The 27,960-nt window shown below is 35.8% G+C and overlaps 1 protein-coding gene across 1 annotated transcript in view; it reads right to left on the reverse strand.

Moving 5' to 3' along the window:
• SCLT1 (sodium channel and clathrin linker 1) overlaps positions 1–27,960 on the reverse strand; it is a 95,027-nt gene that overhangs the window by 59,426 nt on the left and 7,641 nt on the right. The window contains exons 3-9 of the mRNA XM_080929207.1: positions 24,039–24,097; positions 23,483–23,555; positions 17,255–17,310; positions 11,143–11,278; positions 9,356–9,478; positions 7,858–7,923; positions 126–196 (exon numbers count right to left, since the gene is read on the reverse strand). Coding sequence (XP_080785333.1) covers positions 126–196; positions 7,858–7,923; positions 9,356–9,478; positions 11,143–11,278; positions 17,255–17,310; positions 23,483–23,555; positions 24,039–24,097 — 584 coding nt within the window. The remainder of the gene's footprint in view (positions 1–125; positions 197–7,857; positions 7,924–9,355; positions 9,479–11,142; positions 11,279–17,254; positions 17,311–23,482; positions 23,556–24,038; positions 24,098–27,960) is intronic.

A 27,960-nucleotide genomic window follows, 5' to 3' on the forward strand; every position in this document is an offset into this window, starting at 1 on the left:
CAAAGGTTTAATAAAGGGGAGAAAGAAAAAAATAATAAAAAAAATCTATGGCATAATAGTAAATCTCCCTGAATGAATGCAATTAGTAAAAAACAAGGCAAAACAAAACTCATGTCTGATAATACCTAAGTTGGTTTCGAAGTTTCTCAATCTCCATGTTTTGTTCAGTTACTGTTTTCAGGAAGTGGTGGTTAGTCTGTCATAGAACAAATCAAAACATTTATTAGAATACTTAGAAACTGTATTTTTAACAACATAAAGCATATAAGTAAAAAAGAACAAGCAGAATAAAAATAAGATAAGAGTCTTGATGCTGACTACATCTCTGAGGGCAAATGTAACCTTGGGTCTTCATGAAGGAAGCTTTACTCCCCTGGATTCTGCTTCAAATCTACCCGACATTTATTTATGAGTGGGACAAAACTTGTGTCTATTACTGAGATTAAGTTCCAGAAACATTGATAAACTAGCTGGTTAATTTTAAAACCTTCAAAATTCTGTATTTATCAGAAAAAGACACATGCCACAGTACATTAAAGTCAAAAGCTGACTTGTGGGAATCAGTTCTCTCCTTCTAGCTATGGATTTCAGGGATTAAACTCAGGGCTTCAGTCTTGGCAGCACCTTGTATCCACAGTCGTCTTTCTGGCCCAATTTACTTTACAGTAGTTTAAAATGTTGGCAGTCTTATTATATACAGCCCATCCTTTCTATCCTTCTGACTCTGCTTGCAGGAATATTCATCTGTGCTCAGCTTATTTGTATTTTGTGCTTTATTTTATTTTCATTATAACATGCTAATGGTATAAAATAACAGGCTGCATTACAACATGAATATGTACAGATGTGCTCAGATTTACCTCTTCCATTATCATCTTTGTCCATTTTCCCCTTTATTCTTTTACATCTCTGTAAGCCCCTTTAAAATAAAAAATATCATTTCTTTCTCCTCTTCACCCCTCCCACATTTTACTGTTTATATCCCTTTCAATTCTTATTCTTTATTATTGTCATATATGCTTCGTGTGTGAATATATAAATGCAACCTACTGAGTATATTTACTGTTGCTTACATGTATATTCTTTTAGGAATAATCACTTGTGAATGGATAATCATTTAGGGTGTTCATGTCTGGTGAACATAAATTTTTCGCTAAGTAGCTTTCAATCACTTGTAGCTTTTCATCTGGCTAGGGGGTGTCTGTTAAGTCTACTGGCCCTCTATGGGTCTCCCTTCTCCCTGGGGTCCTTGCTACTACTGGTCCATAAGAACAAAGGAGCACAAACAGTAATAATGATATACCAAGATGAACCTTACTTGGGTGAATCAATGATTGAACAGTTTTGGGGGAAGAGGGGTTGGAATATCCAGGATGGGCAAAGGTCATTAGCAGAATGTTAAGGTACTGAGATAGATGCCTCAGTACCACAGGGAAGCATTCCAGGAATCTCAAGTGCCAGCTGAGAGGCTTCTTGTCCAGAGAAAATAAGCTAAACCTGTAATCATAACTAAGGCTATATGACATCCCCCAGGTATGGGTTGTGGAGGCTGGGATCCCCCAGGTTGAGAAGAGGAAGCTATTGACAACGGGAGTCCACTATTTTCCACTGAGCTCAGGGCTTTCAGGCAACATCAGACTTTGACCTTAGCAGCAATAGCCCCCTATAAATTTCATGCTGAAGTTTGTGTGAATTTTTTCATCTGGATGACTTATTTACTGATATTGAGTCAGGTAATGACATTCCTCACTATTATTACATCCATTTATATCAGCGATATTTGTTTAGAAGACAGTACGCAACATTTGTTGCATATATATAAATGACAGTTACATTTTCTTTACAAATTGTTCCCTTTATTAATAAATAGGAACTTCTACATTTTCAGATTAGTTTTGTTTTGAAGTCTGCTCTACACATATGAGTTTTTACTGTTGTTAATCCTAGAGGTCTATTAGGTTTTCCGAGTTGAGCATGCCAGACTTGTTCCTAATTCTTATTTGTTAATCTTTCCTCATTAGAATTATCCTTAGGTCTCATAGTTCTCTTTTCCTCCATTCTGCCTTGGAATCTTTTAAATATATTCCCTAGTGCTAGCTTAGTTGGCATGTTGCTTTTGGTTGTGTTCATCTTGGAAGATCATCATCTCTGCATTGATTTAAATCACTCTGTTGGATATGATAATCTTGGCTGGCAGTCATGTACTCTAAGAGACTGAAATATATCACACCGTGCGTCCTTGGCTCCTAGACTCTCTTGAGAGGAGAGGTCTGCTGTAATTCTAATGAGTTTGTCTTTAGACGCAACTAGAGATTTCACTTATGGCTTTCACCATTTTGTTTTTGTTCTCTATGCTTGGCATTTAACTATACTGTGACATGGAGACATTCTTTTCTGGCCCTATTTGGAGTTCTTAATGGTTCCTATCTTGAAGTGCCATCTTTTTTGTAGATTTGGGAAATTTTCTGCTCCAGTGAACTTGTTTTATACATCTCTGTTTTGTTGTTTGTTTTAAATCTCAGCTCCTTCTTTTGACCTTAAAATCCTTCTATTTTGTTAGTTACTAAAAATGATGGTAATGATTTTTTAAAATTATCTCAAACTACTATTAGGAATTAATTCCAAAACATCTTCAATTCCCAATTCTGTCTTTTTTTGATTTACTAAGAGTTTAATTCCCCTTCCTTGAATTCTTTCACTTTTTCATTTGATCTAGATTCCTCCAGTCATTTGTCTGGCTAGTTTATGGTATAATTTAGTTCCATTATTTCTTTGTCTAAAAATTAAGTTATTAACTTACTTTACATCCTGGATGCAGTTTCCCCTCCCTCCTCTCCTCCCAGTTCTTCTCCTCCACCTCCCTATCTCAGCCATTCCTTTTTCTCTTTAGAAAAAGTGAGTCCTGCCATGGATATCAACTAGCTCCAGCATGCCAAATTACAGTAAGACTAGGCTCATCTTCTCCTATTGAGGCTAGAGGAGGCAGTCTCATAGGAAAACAGGTTCCCAACATCAGGTAATAGAGTCAGATTGCCCCTGCTCCAGTTGTTAGAGGAAACCCATGTGAAGATCAAGTTATACAACCATTACATATATGTAGAGGGTCTAGGACAATCCATGCATGCTCCCTTAGTGGACTGTTCAGTCTCTAAGGTTAGCTGATTTTGTAGGTTTTTTTTTTTTTTGGTGTGTGTGGTTTCCATTATTGTTAAATATAAGTCCATATTTCATGAGTTGTTTTCATTGACTTCAAAGAACATCTTAAGATACTTTTATATTTTGTCATGTTCTCTATCAATAGACAGTCTATCTGCCTGACCAACTATCCATTAATTCATCCATCCATCCATCCATCCATCCATCCATCCATCCATCTCCCATCTCCTTTATTTAGGGGATTCATGTGGATCTTTTGAAACATCTTTGTTTTTTTTCACTGTTTTGGGTGATTGCTTTGGTTTCTAGGCATGAAGAAAAATTGGAACTCTCCTGGTCTTCAAAGACTGATGTATTATATAAAAGAGGACCTTTTATTAGCTGGTCACAGGGTCAGGAGGTATTCCATATTATTTTCCTCCTCCTAGAGACAGTGGCAGAAATATCTTTGTGTACTTGTTCTGTGATAAATGAGGGGCAAGGCACTGTGGCCTGTATCAGTCTACGCTATGAATTCCTCATCTCCTCCACCCCCTGCCCCAGCAGCTACACCGTGCTGGACAGAGCACAAAGACCAACAAGACTGACATGTTTCAAGATAACCCTAAGAGGATAGAGTACTGGATGCAAAGATTTATTTTTTTCCTGCAGGAGGCAGCCAAAAGCTGAACTCATTAGCCAGTAAGGAATAAGAGATGGACAGGGTCAATGACATCTGTTAGTCTAAGCAGTACCACAGCACCATTCTCTGCAGTGTCTAAACTGTCTAGGAACTGTGAGAATTCCAAGACAAAGAAGACAGAAGTCAATCTTTTGAGACCCCTTCAGAAAAGTTGAGGCTCTAGATGTACACACTAATCTCTTACTTCTTTTGGAGGAAGCTGGGAGCTACTCTTATTTTTGATCTTAGGATCCTTTGGTGCTGCACTAGGCTTTTAGTACAACCCACTGGCTTTACCAAGTGTGGTAAAATCATCTACCCCTTAGATGAAGAAACTGTTCAGTTGTAGTGTATGTCGGGAGAAGGGTTCTGTCTACTCTCACACCTTCCCCAAGCCTTACTAAAATAGAGTTTATCCTATACTCATTATTTCACTGTGTATCTGTAGCCTAGTAACAGACCTTTTAAAATGGGAATTGCTTGTCTTTTACGGGCAAATTCCCTTTCGTTTTGATCTTCACTCAGATTGGCTCCTGCAACTAAGCTCTGAATGCTCTTTGATTTACACAAGATTGTTTCATGAGTTCTGTAGCTTAGTAGTTGCTTGGTATCCACTACTTACATTAAGAAAATTCTAGTTCTGGCCTGAGAATATGCATTTGTCTTTTTTTCTTTCTTTTTTTGGCTTTTAAAAATGTTTATCAATAGAGTTTTGTAAAAGCAGTGGTATCTTTTCATTGTAGATATATTACAATCAGATTAGCAATTAGTCAAACTGCCTGATATTATATTACACCATGCCAAGAGACCAATTTTAATAGTTTTGGTATATTACCCTTTCAGACTTTTTTTTAAAAATTAGACACTCTGTATTTATATTTGAAATGTTATCCCTTTACCCTACCCCACTTCACTCCAATCCCCTCTCCCCCATTCATTTGCCCCCATTCATTTGCCTTCACAAAGGTGCACTCCCTTCTGATCCCCTCTCCACCCCATTGCCTTGGCATTCCCCTACATTGGGAAAACATGCCCTCTCTGGACCAAAAGCCTCTTCTTACATTGATGCCAGACACTGCTATCTTTAGCTACATATACAACTAGATTAATAGGTCTCTCAATGTGTGCATAAAGGTTGGTGTTTAACTTCATGGGAATTTTGGAGGGTGGCTTGGCTGACTGATAATGTTGGTATCTTCCCAGGAGATTGCAACCCCTTTCAGCTTCTTAGGTCCTTTCTTTAGCAACCTCATTGGAATCCCCTAGTTCAGACCGATGGTTAGCAAAACCAAATTTACACAATATCTGTCCACAAATCCTGCCCTACAAAGGACAATAAATGGAAAAATCCAACACAAGGATGAAAATTACACCCAAGGAAAAGCAAAAAAATAATCATGCAAGGAAACCAAAAGAAGAAAAGCACACAAACATAAGTCTACTTCTAGCAACAAAAGTAACAGGAAACAAAAATCACTATTCCATAATTTCTCTTAATATCAATGGATTCAATTTCCCAATAAAAAAACATAGACTATCAGACCAGATATGTAAACAGGATCCAGCATTTTGCTTCATACAGGAAACTCATCTCAGAGACAAAGACAGATACTACCTCAGAGTAAGAGGCTAGGGAAAAAACCTTCTAAACAAATGGGCTCAGGAAACAAGTAGCTATTCTAATATCAAATAAAATAGGTTTTCAACCAAAAGTTATCAAAAATGATAAGGAAAGATGCTTTTTACTCATCACAGGAAAAATCTATCAAGATGGACTTTCAACCTTGAACATCTATGCTCCGAAAACAAGGACAGGCACATTTAAAAGAGAAATTCCACTAAAGTTCAAAGCACATATTACACCACACACAATAATAGTGGGAGACTTCAACACCCACTCTCATCAATGGACAGACTATGAAGACAGAAACTGAACAGAGACACAGCGAAACTAGCAGACGTTATGAACCAATTGGAATTAACAGACATCTAAAGGACATTTCATCCTAAAACAAAAGAATATACTTTCTTCTCAGCACCTCACGGTACCTTCTCCAAAATTGACCATATAGTCGGTCATAAAACAGGCCTCAACAGATACAAGATCAAAATACTCGCATGCATCCTATCAGATCACCATGGACTAAGGTTTGTCTTTAATAACAACAAAGACAACAAAAAGCCCACATACAAATGAAAGATGAACAATGCTCTGCTCAATGATAACATGGTCAAAGAAAGAAATAAAGAAATCAAGGAGTTTTTAGAATTAAACAAAAATGACACCACTACATACCTAAAGTTATGGGATGCAATGAAAGCAGTACTGAGAGGAAAACTCATAGCTCTGAGTGCCTCCAAAAAGAAAGTGGAGAGAGCATACACTAGCAGCTTGACAGCCCAGCTGAAAGTCCTAGAACCAAAGGCAGACACACCCAAGAGGAGTAGAAGGCAGGAAATAATCAAACTCAGAGCAGAAATCAACCAAATAGAGACAAAAAGAACTATACAAAGAATCAACAAAACTAAAAACTGGTTCTTTGAAAAAATCAACAAGATTGATAAACCTTTAGCCAGACTAGAGGGCAAAGTGAGAGCATCCAAATTCTTTTTCTTTTTAAAGACAGAGTCTCAGAAGCATGCTCCTTAACTCAAAGAGATCTGTCTGCCTTGGCCATTGCTTCATGATCGCCGGAATGAAAGAAGCCACCATGGTTTAATATACCCCTTGTGAAACTCAATACGAGTTTCCTATGGCTTTTTTGAAAAATGTTTAGGGGTCATTGATACAATAAGCTATCTACAGCAGAAATACCAAAGGATTATATAATTCCTACAGTTCTGGGAGATATACTCAGAAAAATGATAAATACTTGTGACACTAGGTTAAAGTACTAGCTTCCACATAGAACTATATTATTAAATTAAAAGCCTTTAATTACTGAACCCAGCAATCCTTTTATCTTGGAGTATTAAGACTCATCAGAAGTATACTGTAAATAATAATAATAATAATAATAATAATAATAATAATAATAATAATAATAAAAACAAATCTATGATGAGAAATTCCAAATGTTAACCTGGTTTGGTAGCTAATGTGTACAATCCCAGTACTAGGGAAAGTTAGGCAAGAGGACTCTCAGGAGATGGAAACCAGCTTGGGTAAATCCCAGATAGCCTAGGCTATAGTATGGGACTAATGTCTCAAAAATAACAAACAAAAATGAGATTCTATATGTTAGCATAAGTGGTCAACATTACATGAGTAATAAGACAGTGCAATAAAATGGGATAACTTACTTTTGATGACATAACTCTACTCTTAAGCACAGACATTGTTTAGGTATTAGCAAGAATTAGCAGAGTAACTAGGGAAGAATGAAAAGCAAAGGGAGGGATCACCCAGAGTGCTATAATTCTATTTAATTCTATTTTAATTCCATATAATTCTATTACTCAACAATGAGTAAAAATAAAATTCCAAGGAGATAAGGAAAACAAAATAAAACAAAATAATTAAAAGACAGTAAGTAGAACTGGGAGGCTGAATACTATTTGTTTTTAAAAATGTAGAAAAATTTACATATATACACATTACACATATTAATCCCATATACAGACAGTTAAGTTACAAATGTAGTTCATTAAAACAAATCAATTCATTCATTCAACACAGAGCTCTGTTATTCTTACCACATTTCTGGCTGTGTGGAAAGAAACACTAAAGATTAGCTGTGTGTATTACTTTTAAGGAGCTGAAGGTCTGATCACTTTACTCCTAAGAGACCTCACTAAATACCCTAAGACAGTTTTCAGATTAGGATATAATTCAAATACACATTGGCTAGATCTTTAAAGGGTCTTGTTCAGTTTAAAGAAGTATGTGCAGTTACTGAATATGTAAGGAAATCAGAAAAAATATTGTTTCTATGGCTTAATTCATACATGTTTTGTTACTCTGATGTAAAAAGGAATGAATAAATATAGTTACAGTTTCTAATTTATAAAAAGTAGGTAAAATGTTTATTTCCACTTACCATTTCTATGTTCTCATTAGCAACATGGAGTTTCTTGGTTAGTTGTTGAAAATTGTTCAGCTGATCCTAATAGGAAAATAGAGCAAGTCCATAGTGTTTAGCCTGTAGCCCATTCTTTAAATAAAACTAAAATCAAGTCTAATGTCATACACCTAAATTTGTATGACCCTCGCATTATTTCTTCTATTGTATAAATTAGTAGAGAAATAAGAAAAATGTAAATGATTAAGTAACTGAAGCTCAAAGAGTATGAGCACAACACTAGAAACTACATACTCAGCTTATCCAAAATGGGTAAGATCAACTGTGCAAAGAAGCCACTGTGGTAACTGTGCAGCTTTGTAAAAAACCCCCATGTTTCACAAGTTTAAAATAATTTCTTCAGGTCATACAGTCCTATTAAACACTACCTGCACTGATAACATAAAGTTGGAACAGGTTGTTAACATGGAAGATAACAAAGGATTAATAGGCCACCAGGAAAATAGAGACGAAGTACTATTTGTAAAGTCATTGAAAAAAAAATCAAATGATGCAGAAATCTACCATAGTAGGAGAATGGATATATATGAAAACAACAAAATAAATTTACGGCCTTAGTGTTGACCTGAATTAGGAAACAACCTTGAAGAATTAACTTTTATTAAAAGTGGTTTCTACTAGATCCCAGAAGACAAAAGTTTTATAGATAAAATTATATATGTTATCTCAAACCACAGCATGGATTAAAAAAATACTGTAAACTAGAATATCATGTAAGTATCATTAGGATTACACAGTCAGAAATTCACTATGATATTAAGAGTATTCACAAACTTGAAGAATTAACAAATGAGAGTTATGATAACCCACTTATTTTAACAGATAATTCTCAAGTCCACAGTATGCAAATGTACATAGCAGTAAAAGAACCCACAGAACAGCAATGAAGGAAGACTTCTCAATGGGACAGGAGGTCTTTATAAGACAGTTTGTTAACTGAGGTATAAATCAAAAGCTAGATGACCAATGCAGAAACATTTTGCTCTAACAGAAAGAAGTCTTCAATAACTAATAAGACTTCTTCCTATGATAAAATTATAGTTAATTTATTGTCAACATAGTGAACATCCAATTTAGTAACAGGTCATATTTAGTTGTGTGAACACTGCTATTTGACAGTGTTATCAAGTTTCTCCAACCACTGAAATTCAAATAACAAATTTTGTTTTGTTTCAAAACAGGTAGAAAATTAAGCAATTAAAATACCAACGGTCAGTTTATAAAATACAATTTTATACTTCTTCACCAAACTAACACACCTTTTAATTCCAGTCGCATTCAAAATACAACATGCACCAAAACAGTTCTTTGAATACTTACCTGTTTAAAAGATCCTGAGATATATTTATTGTTAACATTAAAAAACATGAAAGACTTAGGAATTTCTTTCCAAAACACTTTTGTCATGATACAATTTCCGACAAATATATAAGAAAATCATGAAAGCTAGGCTTACTTTTTGCTTTCGGTTTTCAAATACATGAATCTGCGCTTCAGTCATATGTTCCTGGTAGAGTTTCTGAATACTTTCTAACTCCTGAGAAGCAGTCTGCCAGAGGTCCAGAGCCCAAGTTTTCTCCTATCAAACAACAACAAAAACCTGATAGTTTCTTAAAGTATCAGCAAGCTATTTACTGATAGTATAAATAATAGTATTTTATAAATGGGTACTTGTAAAGTTATGAAGTAAATCTAAAATGTATGTAAAAATGGTAGTCATGCGTAGTTTAACATAAGCATACCTTCAGGAAATGCACTATCAGGGAAGTTAACTATTATGGACTACAAAAGATGCACTTAACACAAACTATAATGACCACAATCATCACTGGATGATGTACTCTTAAGGAATAACATTGCATATACAGTCATTGACAGGTTGTTATGTGTGATATGACTGTAATATAATAATCATGATTTAAAAATTTTAGTAGTAACTTTCTTATTTTGAAAATTTCCTTTTACTTAAGAGTTAGTAGTTAAATTAATGTTATCAGCAATGCATATTAAAAACCACTCTATTTGTTTTACAAAAAAGTGTAAATTAAGCCTTGACATTTCTAAGAGAAAAGTCCTTCTGTGACATACAATATGATTGTTCTGATTGTAAAAAGTTAAATGCTTATTGTAGAAAACTAAGAAAATATGGGAAACACAAGCAATAAATAACTATAACTTTAGTATTATCTCTTCTTCTTCTTCTTCTTTTTTTTTTTTTAGTATTACCTCTTCTAATAAACATTACTAACTTGGATTTAATCATTTTCATAAATGTTGACTGTTCACATCTTTAAATTTTTTATAAGTTGCTTCTGGGATACAAATTTTTAAGCTTTTCTTTTAGCAAAATTATAATCACATATGTACTGTTTTTAACACAGTTTCACTTGGCATTTTGTAGTAAGATTTTTATTAATTCATCATTTACCTTGTAATTAATCCATTAACTTTTTAATAGAGCTCCACAAAAGTATAGTAAGAGATCTGAGGGTTAAAGACTTCCAGAAGATCTTGAGGTCAAAACTATGTTCACAGGAGAAAGACATTTACTTATGTGTTCTCATCTTTCACAATAGAATTTTCTAAAGTATATGGTTTGTCATTTCTGTTCTGAGGACTGGTAGAAAGTGTGCTTATAGTACTATTCAAAAAATAAAGCTTGTTAATTTACAGTACACTAAATATTGATAGATATAAGCCACAAAAGTGTACTTTAGGATATTAAAAGAAGACAGAGTGGTCTGCATGGAGTCTTGAAACCAAAAGGCTAAAAAATGCTAATTTAACACACTGGATCCAAACAAACAGAAAGTAGTCTAGGGTTCCTTAGCAAGTTTTGATTAAGTATAGAAAACAACAAAACAAAAGGTTTTCTCTATAGTGTTACTGGCATGATAAATGTCCCCTGTGGGCACAGTTGGTGGTGCTGTTTAGGGAGGTTAAAGGAAGGAGAGGGGCCTCTGTCAGAGGAAGTCAACACTGCTGGCAGGAATTGAAGGTTTATATCTTTGCCCCACCTCTAGCTTGCTGTCTGTTTATACAAATGTGCATATAAGAGCAATTGATGAAAACAAAGGTCATGAATTTGAAAGAGCAAGGAGGGTATATTAGAGGGTTTGGAGTGGGCGAGGTAAGAAGAAAAGGAAGAAATTATGTAACTGTAATATCAAATATTAAAAATTAAAAAGATTAACACATTTCTAAAGACTTTAAATTTAATAAGTAAAAAAATATGCCACTTACTTGATTGGCTAGTTGCAACTGTTCTTGAAGGTTCCTCACGGTTTCATCATCAGCACAGATGTCATTTCCTATCCCTGTGCCAAAGGGAAGGGCTTCCAATTGCTTTTCAACAGCATCTTTTAATTTACTGTGTAACCTTTGCAATAAGCAGTTAACGTTACACTCATTTTAATAAGTAATTTTTGGGGGTTAATTAAATCAACATAAGTCACATATATTTCTTATATGAAATCATCTTAGTAGATTAAAAAAATAGAAGGAATAGTCATTAAACACTGTATGAGTAAAAGTATGAATATTTTCTAACATATCAAACTAGTGATCATTCAGGCAGAGTTCAGTTTATTCTACAGAGATTTAAAAATTTCAGAAAGGTAAAATTCAGATGTTTCATCATATTAAATAATAAAAACTTATCAAAGATAGACTTTTACATATATGTGATGTACTATACATATGAACTTAAGATATACTTTTTTCTTAATTTTTCTGATATTTCTATGTTATGCAATTATCAATTACTTCAAACTATTAGAAACCTCAAAAATAAAAAACAAACAAACAAACAAACAAAAACCCTTTTTATAAATGGCCTCATACAGTTCAAGTACATTTTGTTCAAGAGTTAATTGTACATATCTCTTTAAATTTATTTTCCTTGTCTTTTCAATCTAGTTGAACATTGCTAATTCTCTCTCTCATTCACTATTTCTCATCTTTACCATTGCACCTTTTTAGTTTAGAATTCTATTTGGTTTCGTTTTTAAATGTTGGCAAAGATGCTAAGACTGTACCTTAGTGCAGTCCCTATAAAGTTAAAAATGAAACTATCACATGATCCAGTCCTACCACTCCTAGAAATACACTTTCATAGGATCTTAGCATACAGTGGATACAGCTGCATATCCATGTGTACTGTGGCAATATTCACAATAACCAAGTTGTGGAAGCAACCTGGATGCCAGCAGATGACACATATACAGTGAATTGTATTCAACTAAAAGAAACAAAATGGATAGACCCTGAGATTTTAAATACTGAAGGTTTTTTTTTTTTTAATGTGGGATTTAGACTTTCAAGAAATATGCAAGGCATAAAAATAAGGGTGACTACTGGGGAAGAAGAAGGAATTTTGCTGGGTGAGAAGGAGTACTTGGAAATGCCCAACACTTCATAGGCACTCAAATATTTGTGAATATTTACTTTTATAGTTATGGTATCCAAATACCTGATAAGGGACTCATGAAGGAATAGTTTCTTTTTGGTTCAGAACATATCACACGGGAAAACTCATGGAGCAGATGGTTCCATGTCAGTGTAAATATAGGTAGGCTATGTGTTCGACTCTGAGATCAGAGAGAGCAGAGGAATGGGAATGTCAGCATTCATCTGGCTTTCTAACGTTCCCTCTTTATTCAGTCCAGAACTCATGGGCTGGTGCGGATCACATTCAGTGCTGTCCCTCCTCAGTTAGACCTTTCTGGAAAAGCCCTCCTTTTCAAGCCCTTAGGACACCTGTCTTCAGGTCATTCTAAATCCTATCAAGTTGGGAATGAAGATTAACTATAAATGACTATTTTACTGCTTCACTTACTATTAACTCAGAAGATACATGGTTCCAGATTTCTGTTTGTAACTCAATAATGTCCTTTGAGAAGCAAAGGTTTTACTACATTTCTTTCTTTGGATCTTGCTGAGTCTCTGAAATCTGAGCTCATGGCTAAAACAATTAAGTGTGTATCCCCTTGTAAGTCAACCAAGCTCCACTGAAAACATCCAAGAATCTTTGGGCAGCACAAATTGCTCTTGATGGGAGGGAGGGCCATGAAGTTTGGTAAGTAACTTTAGTATCTCTTTTATAAAATGTTTTTTATTATTTATAATCAGTTCCTAGATATTATGCATTCCTACACAAATATGTTAAAATGTTTCCAAAATCCAATACTATTGCACTGTACACAACTGTATAACCCAAGCTACTCATGTGTACTTTTCTTAGAATATTTTTTTCTGTAATTTATAAATTATGTTGATTTTGCAATTATTAACAAGACATATAACTAAAAGTGCATAACTGGCAGAGCTCACTTTAAAACCTTGTAGCATTTACAAAAGTGCCTTTAATAAACCAAGAGTCCAATTTTTTTCTACTTTTCTAGATCATGAAATCCAACAGCTGCTGTAGTTTGGATTTGGCTTCTGTCAAATATGTTGAAATGTGAGGGGGTAGGGTCTATTGGAGGTGACTGACTATGTGCAGTAAGATATCTTGAGAAGGAACCAGGCCTTGTGATTAACAGGCATGAGAGTGCATGTTGAGAAGTATGCTGGCACACAAGTCCCTTCTCCACGTATCCCCTTCTACTTTGCATTTTTCCATCATGATACAGCAGCATGAGGCCCTGACCAGAAGCTGAATGATGTTAATAGCATTTTCCTGGAACTCCAGAAGTGTGAGAGTCAAGTAAGCATATTTATTCAGCATCGGACACTTTTTATAGCAAAAGCAAATTAAACAAAATCCCAAAACCATAAAAAAAAAAAAAACCCAACCAAACAAACCCCATACTTGCACCTCACATTACTTTGAAATAAGTCAAGATCTTAAGACTAGCTTCAAGATACCTGTACATAAAAGGAAGAATGTTGTAAACACATATATGAAACAACTAAATGGTTATCATCTTTACTCCATAAAATACCTTGTTTTCCCAGTACATTAAAAATTAAGCCCAACATAAGTGTATGATTGAAAAATTACTATAATAGTCTCTACTGGGATATTAAAAGTCTTTTTAATAATAATTATTTTGGGAAAGAACATTAACGCTAAAAAATCCACATAGATTTAAAAAACACAATGAATGAAAAAATCTAACTCTAATTTTAAACTTTACTGAGTTGTACACTTTAGTAAAAACCCATAGAATACGAAGGTTCATAAATCAAAAAGAATAATTAATAAAAATATTTTTAAAGAGAAAAATGCTAATATAATTCAAGCTAAAATATAATTCCATATGAATGCTACATATACCGGCTAATTTTTAATTTTTTTATTATTTATTTATTTAGTCAACCTGATACAAGCTAAGGTCATCTGGGAAGAAAGAATCTCAACTGAGAAAGTGCCTCCAATCAGACAGGTTTGTAAGAAGACTGGTCTTTAAGCAGCCCTGTGAGGCAGCCCATTGTGGGAAGCATCACACTGTGTAGGTGGTCCAAGGATGTTTAAGAACATAGACTGAGAAAGCCATGAGAAACAAGTCAGTAAGCAGCACTTTAGTTCCTGACCGCTTGAGTTCTTGCCCTGCTTCTCCTAATGATGAACTGCGAGTTCTAAGTTAAACTCTTTCCTCTCCAAGTTGCTGTTTATCACAGCAATAGAAAACAAACTGGAACAACATATATTCATAAAATACAAGTACATTAAAAGAATGTAACAATAAAACAGAAATTATAATATAGAAGAATAGAAACAAAAAAAAGGTCAAAATTTAATAAAAGTCCATGCATTGGATGAATTTAATATTCAAAATCCCCCCCATTTTTGGTTTAGTTACAAGTCAACAAGATCAAATTTTTATAGTTTTATGTTTCTTAATGTCTAAACAAGATCACATTTCTACAGTTTTATGTTTCTTAATGTCTAATTTTGGGAACTCAGGACAGAATACCAGAATACAATTTATATATTCTTGATGATCAAGTTTTAAAATTCTAACGTGCTGAGAAAAGACATACTAGTAGATATGCAAAATAAAGTAACCAAAGGAAAAGCTTGAGATATTGCACTATTGTCTTAGTCAGGGTTTCTATTTCTGCACCAAACATCATGACCAAGAAGCAAATTGGGGAGGAGAGGGTTTATTCAGCTTACACTTCCATGTCGCTGTTGATCACCAGAAGAAGTCAGGACTGGAACTCAAGCAGGTCAGGAAGCAGGAGCTCATGCAGAGGCCATGGAGGGATGTTACATACTGGCTTGCTTCCCCTGGCTTGCTCAACCTGCTTTCTTATAGAACCCAGGTCTACCAGCCCAGGGATGGCACCACCATGGGATGGACCCTCCCTCTTGATCACTAGTTGAGAAAATGCCTTACAGCTGGATCTCATGGAGGCATTTCCTCAACTGAGGCTCCTTTCTCTGTGATAACTCCAGCTTGTGTCAAGTTGACACAAAACCAGCCAGTACAACTACCTTGAAATTTTAAGAAGAAAACAGAACATTCTTTCAGTAAGCATATCTCAGCCTGGAAATGGACATTTGCAATGCCTATTATCTAATGTAGCAATGGCCAATTGGCACTCTTATTTATATTTCACATTTATCTATACAGTACTTGAAAGTCTAAAACTGTATTTCCAAGAAGTCCTCAAAGATGGTATAGAACAGATTAAAATTTTGGCAGGAGGCACTTAAAAGAGATAGATATATTTTAGTAAGAACAATAAAAACTTGGGTAATAAGGTAAGTAAGCATTTCATAAGAAAAGCAGATAAAAAATGGCCAAACATAACAGTATTCATAAAATGTAAATTAAGATCATAATGAGAAATGACTTAACAGCAACAATGATAGTATTTAGGAAGTTTGATTAAAGTTATTGATGGAAAAATATAGATCAATATGAATTAAAATTTTTACTGGTGAAAATGTAAACTAGGTGTCAGCCAAGTTTTTAAATTGAGTTGATATTAAATTACAATCCTAAAACCTGGCTATTTCATCTCTGGAAATCTTCATACAATACAGGAAACTGAAAAGAGGTAAGTTCTAGAATACTGGATGATACAATTTTTATAGTTTTAAAAATGCAAACCTAACAATATGACATTAAGCAGAATTCAACACAGCTTTTCCTTATGGTAGAGGGGATGAGGATGGGAACTAGAAGGAACTCATGGGTAAATGGATCAGGGTTGGCAAGTTTGTATTTAATCAGCATGTTTCCTGCTACATACTTATATACTATTCTACTGCTTGATAATATTTAATGGTACTTATATCCCCTATTTCAAGATATGACTTTATTTTTTACAGTTGGCCCATGAAATGATGCTTCTTTGTCACAGTCTATCCAAGAAAACCCTGATAATCAAACATCATCCTCATTTTGAGTCCCTGGTCTAAAGGACACCCTATCCCAACAAAACAGGCCTTGACTTTTAGTTTACTTCCTAGAATTTGAAGTTAAATCTCTATCAATGAAAACAATATACATTTTGGACACACAAGACATGAAGAAATAGAGCTACAAATAACCTGGAAGTCTCCCTGAGGACTAATGCTTATAGTACTAGAAGGTGTAAGCTGCCAAGGGTTAAAATCACTACTCCAATCCAGCTGTGGTACTTATAAAATGCAGCAAAGGTCAGCATAACACATCCCTACAGATGAAACAGAGGCACTTCTATCTTGTGAGTAACCACAGCTGTCTAACTGACTTCTGATGTGCACATTGGGAGGAAATTCAGACCTAGCCAATTATCTAGAGGGCTGGTAAAGCCATGAAACATAAAGGAGAACCCATTACTACCACAAATTAAACCAGTATAATTTCTAACTCATCCTAAATATTTACCCTTATACCCATAGTTAAATGTAGCTCTCGGCTCTCATCAAATACACTTTTTTTTTTTTTTGAAGCAGATAGGGACTACTATAGAAAGCTACAAGTGGTCAAAATACAGAAAAGTGACTATGAGGTGCCCAGTCACATTCTATAACACCACTCCTATATCTGAGACTAAGGGAAGAACACAAAAGAAGAGGAAGCAGAAAGATTATAAGAGCCAAAGGACCAGGATGTCTGCTGAGACACAGTGTATTCTAGATACTACAGGGTAGCTACACTCATGAAGTATCAACAACATGGCAGCCTAAACAAGGATCTGGATAACAAGGCCAGTTGACATGACTATGTGAACAGGGGAAATCTCAGAAGGCTTCATCCTTAGAGGAAGAACTAAAGGCAATTAAGGATTGCTGAAAGAGCCAAAAATTAATGGTTAACCAATATCATGTTGTCAGCCCTAAAAATATAAACGCAAGACTAAATGAACTCAGCAAGTTTATATTCATATGTATATAAACATGTGATTGATTTACCTTTCATTTTCTGTGATGACAGTTTCAAGTTGTAGTTTCATCTCACCCATGTGTTTCTACAAGAATAATAAAACATGGTATAGTAATACATTCTCCAGACAATTAGATCTCCACTTAGAACTCATTTCATATGCAAGCAGACTTTTTGATATTTAAAGATAAAATTTATTCATTTCTTTTAACAAGCCATATCACATACAATGTACCAAGCTTGATAAACATTCCTTTTGAATAGATTATAAAATTAAAAAAATTATGCAATAATTCAGAAAATTGAAAAAATATATATCCAGGAAAACAAAAGATACACATCAGTATGATAAAAGAATCAGTTGAGCTCAGTGAGGTAGTGCATACCTTTAATCCCAGCAGTCCAGAAGCAGAGGCAGGTAGATCTCTGTGAATTTGAGGCCAGCCTACACAGGGAGTTCCAGGACAGTCAGCCCCATTACACAGAGAAACCCTGTCTTGAACAAACAAACAAATAAAAGCAAAACCCCATCTGATTGCTATCCCTTGAAAATCTATCTTAACTAATCCATGTATTCGGGGGAAGCTCATATCTGTACGGATATTCCTTCCTCCTTCAAGAGGAAAGATGGGAATGGTAGAAAAGGGAATGCAGGACTTCTTCAGCAGTCATTCACTCTTTACTTCACCACCCTCCTGATCAACTCTGTTCTAAACAAGGTTGCTATGGTAAACAGACATGGTCACTGACATGCTATCTACTGCTAAGTAGTTCTTAGCAGGCCAGATGACTTAAAAACCCACTACCTAGAAGACAAGGAGGATTATAATTCATGCTAGAAAGAGAATGGAGGAAAGTTTCACTGACTTTCTAAGGTAATAAAGAGATTATTAGCCTTTCAAAGGAAAAGGGAATGTCAGTAGGAGCAAAATGACACCATAAAGAGTCAGTTTTAATAAGAGCAAAAGGGTGTGCAGGCAGCAAAAGGCAGTCATGGAAAAGCAGCTTCTCAACAAAGGTGCACTGGGCTCAAACCCTCGCAGCAGTCTTCACTGTGCACTCTAGGGTAATGAGAAGAGCCAAGCCTGGAGCAGAACTGGCAGAAGTGTGAACAGGCAGCTCTCCAAGTCTCTCCTACTCAGATCAGCTTGGCCTAAGAAATCATTAACCACCTTTTAATATGAAATCAGCATCAAAACTGAATTTTTCCCAGGTTCCTGCTAGCCAGAATTTCAGTCAAACTAAAACGAATAAATTTACTACTAGGAAATTGGTTACTAACTGTATTTATAAAAACACTTGCATTTGAAAACTATCTTTGTTTTAAATGATTATATGAAATACATGTGTACTATATAAGTCACATTAAGAACTTTACTATAAAATACTTGAAAATATTTAAGATTTGGAAGAAAAAGACTGGCAAAGTAGTTCTTATATCATCAAAATTTCCCTACTATCTTTTTTTCCTTTTGTGCGGTGTGAGAAGAAATCTTTATACACAGAATTACAGCATGTTTTTACTGCTTTGAAAGTATTCTACTTCTTGGTCATGCCTGTAATATTTTTTTATTGGATAGTCTCTGCATTTACATTTCAAATGTTAACCCTTTCCCACAATTCCATCCCCCTCCCTCTCCCATTGCCTCCATAAAGGTGCTCCCTCTCCCAACCACCCTCTCTCACCTCAGCACCTTGATAATCCCCTACACTGGGAAAATGAGCCTTCATTGAACCAAAGGCCTCTTCTCCCATTGATGTCAGAAAATGCTATCCTCTGCTGCATATGTACCTGGGACCATGGGTCTCTCCATGTGAACTCATTGCTTGGTGTTTAAGTCCCTGGGAGCTGTGGTGGGTTTTGTTAGTTGATAATGTTGTTCTTCCCATGGGGTTTCAGACCCTTTCAGCTTCTTCAGTCCTTTCTCTAGCTCCTTCATTGGGGTCCTTGTGTTGTCTGGTGGTTAGCTGCAAGCATCCTCCTCTGTGTCAGTATGACTCTGGCAGAGTCTCTGAGTAGACATCCATATCTTGTTCCTGTCAGTAAGCACTACTTGGCATCAGCAATAGTACTTGGGTTTAGTGGCTGCATACGGCGTGGATCCCCAGGTGAGACAGTCTCTGGATGATCTTTTCTCCAACCCTATTTGTCCCTTTGTTTCCTCCCATGAATGTTTTGTTCTTCCTTCTTAGAAAGACTGAGGCATCTACTTTCTGGAGTTTCTTCTCTTTGGGCTTCATAAGTTCTGTGTATGGTTTCTTGGGTATTCTGAGCTTTTCGGGCTAGTATCTGTTTGTAAGTGAGTATATACCATGAGTTTTCCTTTGCGACTAGGTTACCTAACTCAGGATGATAGCTTCAAGTTCCATCCATTTGCCTAGGAATTTCATGAACTCATTGTTTTTAATAGTTGAGTAGTATTCCATTGTGTATATATGTACCATGATTTCTGTATCCAGTCCTCTGTTGGGTTCTTTCCAGTTTCTGGCTGCTATGAACATGGTTGACCATGTGTCCTTGTTAGATGTTGGAGTTTCTTTTGGGCATATGCCCAGAAGTGGAATAACTTGGTCTTCAGCTAGTACTATGTCCAATTTTCTGAGAAACCGCCAGACTGATTTCCAGAGTGGTTGTACCATTTTTCAACCCCACCAACAGTAGACAAGTGTTCCTATTTCTCCACAGCCTTGCCAGCATCTGCTGTCACCTGAGTTTTTGATCTTAGTCATTCTGACTGGTGTGAGGTGGGTTGTTTTGATTTGCATTTCTCTGATGGGAAAATCTAGAGGAAATGGACAATTTTCTAGACAGATACTAGGTACCAAAGTTAAATCAGGATCACATAAACCATCTAAACAGCCCCATAACCCCTAAAGAAACAGAAGCAGTCATTAAATGCCTCCCAAACATAAAAAGCCCACACCCTCATGGGTTTAGTGCAGAATTTTATCAGGCCTTCATAGAATACCTAATACCGATACTCTCCAAACTATTCCACAAAATAGAAATAGAGGCAATACTACTCAACTCATTATTTGAAGCTACAAATATGCTAATTCCTAAACCACACAAAGACTCCACAAAGAAAGAGAATTTCAGACCAATTTTCCTCATGAACATTGATGCAAAGATACTCAATAAAATTCTTGCAAATGGAATCCAAGAAAACATCAAAATGATCATTCACCATGATCATGTGGGCTTCACACCAGGGATGCAAGAATGGCTCAATATACAAAAACCCATTCATGTCATCCATTATATAAACAAACTCAAAAAACCAAACAAACAAACACTTGATTATCTTTCTAGATGCTGAGAAAGCATCTGCCAAAATTCAAGACCCCTTCATGTTAAGTCTTAGAATGGTCAGGAACTCCAGGCTCATACTTACACATAGTAAAAGCTATATACATCAAACCAGTAACCAACATCAAACTAAACGGTGAGCAATCCCACTAAAATCAAGTAATTTTTTAAATGCGTTAGATTTTTTTTTGGTTGGTGTTTTTATGAGAGAAAGTCTCTATATTACCCTGGCTGTCTTGAAACTCTCTATGTAGCTCAGGCTGGCCTCTAACTTACAGAAATCTCCCTCCTGAATGCTGTGACTAAAGTCACAGGACACTATACTCAGGTACATCTGAAATTCTTAAAAATTCGTGCTCTTTATTAATTATATGCCTGTGAGTATGAAGAGATTATTCTTAGAAGTAGATATCAACATCTTCTTTCTCTCCTCTCAAACAAATGCAACAATTACTATTAGAAAAGACTCTTGGGTTTCCTACGTGTAGCTTCTTCCTATTACTAATTCAGTAGTCACCCAGAGGTAGTAAAAACATCAAATGAGAAACTGAATCCAAGCACTTCAGCAAAATAGCTCATTAAAGAGACACAGGAATCAGAGTGACTACAAGAGGTTTAAGGAAAGTTTAGTTTCCAGGCAACTAGGTATTCTAGAATAACAACTGAAGTACACAAAATATACCATCATTCAATTCATAGAGTAAATTCAGCAGACTTTACATTTGCTACTCCTAAAACTAAAGATTACATCATTCACACACACACAAAAACTTTGCTGTTTAATTGCCTATCAGAAGGGAAAAAAAGATAATTCTCGTGGTTGACTTACGCTTATATGGCCAAAGACTAAAAAATCCCATCATGAAGAATGAGAAATAAATTGAGAATTGTCTATACCAAATAGAGAATTCTCAACAGAGGATTCTGAATGGTTAAGAAGCACTTAAGAAATGTTCAAAGTCCTTAGTCATCAGGGAAATGCAAATCAAAACAACTCTGAGGTTCCATCTTACACCCATCAGAAAGGCTAAGATCCAAAAATCAAGAGACAGCACATGTTGTTGAGGATGTGTGAGTAAGGGGAACCCTTGTTCACTACTGATGGGAGTGCAAACTTGTACAACCACTGTGGAAATCAATTTGATGCTTTCTTCAAAAATGGAATAGTTCTACTTCAAGACCCAGCTATACCATTCCTGGGCATACACTAGAAAGATGCTCCACCATCCCACAAGAACACTTGCTCAATTTGTCCACAGCAGCTTCATTTGTAATAGCCAGAAGTTTAGAAGCAACCTAGATGTCCCTCAACTGAAGAATAAAGAAAATGTGGTACACCTACATAATGGAATACTATTATTATTATATATATATATATATATATATATATTAAATATATATATGTATATTATATATATACACAAGCTGGACCTAGGCATCCCTTCACATATGTAACAGATGTGTAGCTTCTTTTTCATGTGGTTCCAGAATAACTAGAATGGGGACTATCCCAAAAGCTGTTGCCTGTTTATGTCTATGCAGTAAGAGAAAAGATAGCTGGGTGGTGGTGGCATAAACTTTAACCCCAGCACTCTGGAGGCAGAGGCAGCCTGATCTAAAGAGAGTTCCCAGACAGTCAGAGCTACAAAAAACAGAATGGAATGAACCAAAAACCAAACCAAACCAAACCAAACCAAACCAAACCAAACCAAACCAAACCAAACCAAAACTTTGTCTCAGAAAAGAAGAAGACAATGGACTTAGAGCCTGCCACTCCCATATCACCAGGAGGGGGTTATTTTTATACTGGGCCATTATCTTCCTCACAACTGCACTGGATGAACCATGTTTTCTTTACAGTTAGGGAACTGATCTAGGGTTTGGTATCTAGGTCTAATACAATCATTAGTGTATTCAATTTCTAACAACAGTATTTGTCAGCTGGTAGACTTAGCCCAAGACACAGAAATTCCGATTAAGAAATACTTCTAAATATTTATCTGCTGGGTTTGTTTGTGTTTTTGTTTTTTGTTTTTTTTTCTGTTAACTGTCCATTAATTGACCAGCAGCTTTGTGTTTTAGTATTTAGTTCTTACAACTCTTTATACATTCAGACAAAAGAAAACAGCAGCAGCAGCTTTCAGAGAAGGCTGAAAGTGGGGAAGACAAAGGGTACGGCTGGGAACAGAGTGAAGGAAAAGTGCAAGTCCACAGGGGTGGAGCTAGGAGGGATCAATAAAAACAAGGCATATAGGGAAACCCCATAGGGAAACCCATTGCTCTGCAAGCCAATCTTAAAAGTAAAAAATCTTTTTAAAAATGAAATATTTATATTGTTCTCCTGGTATCAGGAAGATATTTGGGAAGAAATATAAAAAAAATCTCAAGTCAAAGAAACACATTATAAATATTGGTTGTACTCTAAAACCGTGGTTAGTTTAAGCATGTAACAACCTTATAGTATGCTTTAGTTTTTCATGAGCCTAATTCAGAAGCCCTGAGACTATGATCTGTCTACATAGACAGTGTCTTACGTTTATTTCCATTATTCTTAAAATAAACTTCCACTAGAAATCAAAATAAAATCTGCTAGGACCCAATAGTATATCGGAAGTAGGATAATAATATCTTATCTATAAGATATAAAGGCATGTAACAGAAATAGCATCTAAAGATTCGGGAAAACCATTCTGCAAGTAATGAATGACACATGTGGGAAGAATGAGAGCAGGTTTGAAGGGCTCTCAGATGACTCAGAGCACACAGATATGAACAATTACTAATGCCATCAGGATGCCTCTGCCAGAGAGCAAGAACAAGAGAATAGTGGATTTAAAAGAAAACTGAAGCGAATGTTTATAAATATACATTTACAGATGAGTGAGACTTTCACATTTTCTTCTCATGCTAAAACCTTACAAAAGGTAAGTTGATTATGACTTCTTACCTGGTAATAGGTCAGTTGTCTGTTTAGATCTTCCAGATGTTTCTCATACTCAGCAATGAGAGGTGGTAAAGAACTAAAGGAAAGCACAGAATTAAAAGACTGAATATTCAGTTCCATTTACTTTAAGCATATAACAAGTAAAATAAATCTCAAAATGAAAATTTGTGTCTAATAAGAATCAGTACTTGCCCTTTTTTAAAAACCCTTAACACAAGTAATATTTTGGACTGAAAACTTCTTGATCATGTGGAAGGAGCAGGAAAGAAGCCTTGAGCTCTGAAAGATAACAATTTGCTTCTCTGGCTTCCACCTAGTAAAGTTTCCATGTAATTTCCTTGTAACAAATCAAAGATGCTCTCAGATAGTACCAAGTATGTTGGGGAACAGGCAAGATCATTCTCATTATAATTCACTCTTATAATTCCATCAATGTTTTGATCAACTCAATAGCAAGTCATTTATGTTTAATTACAGCAGACCATACAATAAGCATTCATAAACTAAGAAACTTTCAATGATCAAATTATTGAAAAATATTTATTTAGTAATATTTTACCTTTGGTCATTTACTGAGTTTACTGGTGTGTCACCTCTGCCTCCTTTGGACATGCTGTTCTATAAGAAAAAATATAAAAACATGTATATAATTACAAAAAACCACGCTATTAAAATATTTTCTTACATCAGTCTAGTTAAAATAGAAACTGGCTTAAATTGTCATTAAAGTTTTTATAACTTTATAAAATCTATCAAATGTAATCCAAAAGGAAGAAAGAAAAAAGCTAATACTGAAATCCCTTTGGTAAACTTAACCATGCATGATAAAAAGTTGGCTAACTAGAAACTATGAAGAATCTTCTATTAACACTAATTATCATTATTTGTGGTGACGCAAGGGATGCTTACAATAAGTACAGTAACAGTACAAGGCTGACTTTCCTGTCTGGTCGACATGATATAAGGAAGGGTCAAAGGCCATAAGGTTTAAAGAGCAATCTGTGACACAATCATCATATACAAATCATTGGATCATTACCTACATACATTCACACATAATACAATAAATGTTCGGATAAAAAGACTAAATTAAGTCGTAGATAGGAGATCACACTAAAAACAAAATTCAGTAGTTTCTTCAAACATTGATATTCATTTTTCCTTTATCTTCCTTGAAAGTGACTTGTGCACTTTGTTTTTTGATCAATCCTCTTACTTTTGTAATTTTTCCCTAATGTTTACATTGACAGTTCATTACTTAAGTTCTACTTTCTTTTGTTGAACTTAATTTCTTCTTGCTCCTTATTTTCTACATTAAATGCATACAGATAGGGAAGTACATTTCCTTTTAAATGCTACTTCAGTTCTAATGAAGGGGTTTAAGAAGTATTAATCTTGTTGGGTTTTTGTTTCTTTGTTTTTGAGAAAACTATACAACTACATGAAACTATAGAAAATAATGTCAGGCAGTTTTGGGCAATGTTCCCCAGTGCAAACATTTTGTTAAGACACAATGTAACATACAGATAATCTTTAACTTAAGATGGATGACAGTCTCATCTGAGGTCGAGAATGATATAAACTCAAAATGCACTTAACACACTGCCCTATGAAACATGGTGGCACAGCAACATAGAGCCTGCAGAGAATGTTCACACTTACGACTTTATAGCTGGTTGAGAGGCTGGGCTCACTGCTGCTGCCCATCACCATGGGAGAGCATCTTACCATATATTATTCACTCAAGAAAAGATCTGAATGAGCATCACCTTCATATCACAAAGCTGAAAAATTGTCAAACCACTGTAGATGAGGACCTTCTGCAGTACCATGTCATAACTATGATAGCAACAGACCAAATATGAACATAAAGCTTTCACGAGCCCAGGATCATTCAGTACTTTAGTCACACTACCTTTCCACTGTGCTTCTTTATAATCAGGTCTAGGCGACCACTAGTCAGATATAGACATATATATGTATGTGTATGTCTGTGTTTGTGCATTTGTATGTATGTACATTTTTTTTTCATTTTAGGGCTGTTGACATAAATATAATCACTTGGGGTTGGCTTTTTTCCCTTCAGTAGAATACCTTGGATGTTTGGCACACTTTACTCTGTAGCCGAGGCAGCTTCCAAAATCACAAAGCCTCTAACTCAACTTTCTGAATGCTAGATTATAGGTTTAAGCTCCACTCTCATACAAAAGGTCTCTGTATTATGAGTAAAGCTGGTATAAAAGTAAATGTGTGTGTATGTGTGCGTGTGTGGTGTGTGCACATGTGCAAGCACCCGTGCGCACATCCAGGAGGAAAAATGCTGAGTCTAAATCAGCTGAATGGGTTCTGTTTAAGTTACTGAATGATTTTCCAGAATGGCTATAGCAATTACAAACTCCCACCAAAAATGCATGGTTGCATTAGCCCATTTCCATTACAACAGAATTTCAGACGTTGTATACTGTCTGAAGGAGGCCTAATTATCTCACCGTTCTTTATTTACATTTCAAATGTTATTATCCCCTTTCCTGGTTTCCCTTCCCCTGCCTCCACTAGGGTGTTCCCCCATCTACACACACACTCATTCTCGCCTCCCCTCCCTGGCATTCCCCCACACTGGGGCATCAAGCCTTCACAGGACACCAAGGGTCTCTCCTCCCTTTGATGCCTGATAAGGTCATCCTCTGCTATAGAAGAAGCTGGAACCATGGGTCTTTAGTTAGTAGTTTAGTCCCTGGGAGTTCTGGTTGGTTGATATTGTTCTTCCTATGGGGTTGTAAACCCCTTCAGCACCTTCAGTCCTCTCCTCCATTGGGGACACTGTTCTCAACCCAAATGGTGACTGCAAGCATTCGCCACTGTATTTGTCAGGCTTTGGCAGAGCTTCTCATGATACAGCTATATCAGGATCCTTTCAGAATGCACTTCTTGACACCTGCAATACTGTTTGGGTTTGGTGATTTCTATGAGATAGATCCCCAGGTGGGGCAGTCTCTAGATGACCTTTCCCTTCAGTCTCAGCTCTAAATTTTGTCTCCAGTAGGTATTTTATTCCTCTAAGAAGGACTGAAGCGTCCTCAGTTTGGTTGTTCTTCTTCTACTTGAGCTTCATGTGGTCTGTGAATTGTATCTTGGGTAATTGCATACCGTGTGTGTTCTTTTGTGACTTGGTTATCTCACTCAGATGGTATTTTCTAGCTCCATCCATTTGTCTAAAAATTTCATGAAGTCATTGTTTTTAATAGCTGAGTAGTACTCCATTGTGTAAATATACCACATTTTCTGTATCAACTCCTCTGTTGAAGGACCTCTGGATTTTTTCCAGCTTCTGGCTATTATAAATAAGGCTGCTATGAGCATAGTGGAACATGTGTCCTTGTTATATGTTGGAGGATCTTTTGGGTACATGCCCAGGAGTGGTAAAGCTGGGTCCTCAGGTAGCACTATGTCCAATTTTCTGAGGAACCTCCAGAGTGATTTCCAGAGTGGTTGTACCAGCTTATACCACCAACAATGGAGGAGTATTCTTTCTCCACATCCTTGCCAGCATCTGCTGTCACCTGAGTTTTTTGATCTTAGCCATTCTGACTAGTGTAAGATGGAATCTTAGGGTTGTTCTGATTTGCATTTCCCTGATGACTAGGGATGTTGAGAATTTCTTTAGGTGCTTCTCAGCCATTCGATATTCCTCATTTGAGAAGTCTCTGTGTAGCTCCGTACCCCATTTTGTAATAGCATTATTTGATTCTCGAGTTCTTTGGATATACTGGATAATATTCCTCTATCAGATACAGGATTGGTAAAGATCTTTTTCCAATCTGTTGGTTGCTATTTTGTCTTACTGTCAGTGTCCTTTGCATTACAGAAGCTTTGAAATTTAATGAGGTCCCATTTGTTGATTCTTGATCTTAGAGCATAAGACACTGGTGTTCTGTTCAGGAAATTCTTCCCTGTGCCCACATGTTTGTTCAAGGCTCTTCCCTACTTTCTTTCCTATTAAATTCAGTGTAACTGGCTTTATGTGGATGTCGTTAATCTACTTGGACTTGAGCTTTATATAAAGAGATAAGAATGGATGGATGTGCATTCTTCTACATGCTGACCTCCAGTTGAACCAGCACCATTTGTTGAAAAGGCTGTCTTTTTTCCACTGGATGGTTTTAGCTCCTTTGTCAAAGATCAAGTGACTATAGTTGTGTGGGTTCATTTCTGGGTCTTCAATTCTATTCCACTGATCTACCTCTACTGTGTTTGTTCCAATACCATACATTTGGAAAACAACCTACACCTGCTAAGAATGAAAACAAGTATAATGGTAAGGAAAGATGTGTCCCTGAGTGGTTTGTTGCTGAAGTTTACAATAATTATAACCACAATGCATAACAGACACCTCTGATAGTGGTCTTGCATCTTTTGCTGTGTTGCTGATAAAACACACTTTCATGAGCAAGCCAGCTATAGCTTCTGGCAGATGTGCTACA

The sequence above is a fragment of the Micromys minutus genome (assembly GCF_963924665.1).
Source record: "Micromys minutus genome assembly, chromosome: 15".
Taxonomy (NCBI): domain Eukaryota; kingdom Metazoa; phylum Chordata; class Mammalia; order Rodentia; family Muridae; genus Micromys; species Micromys minutus.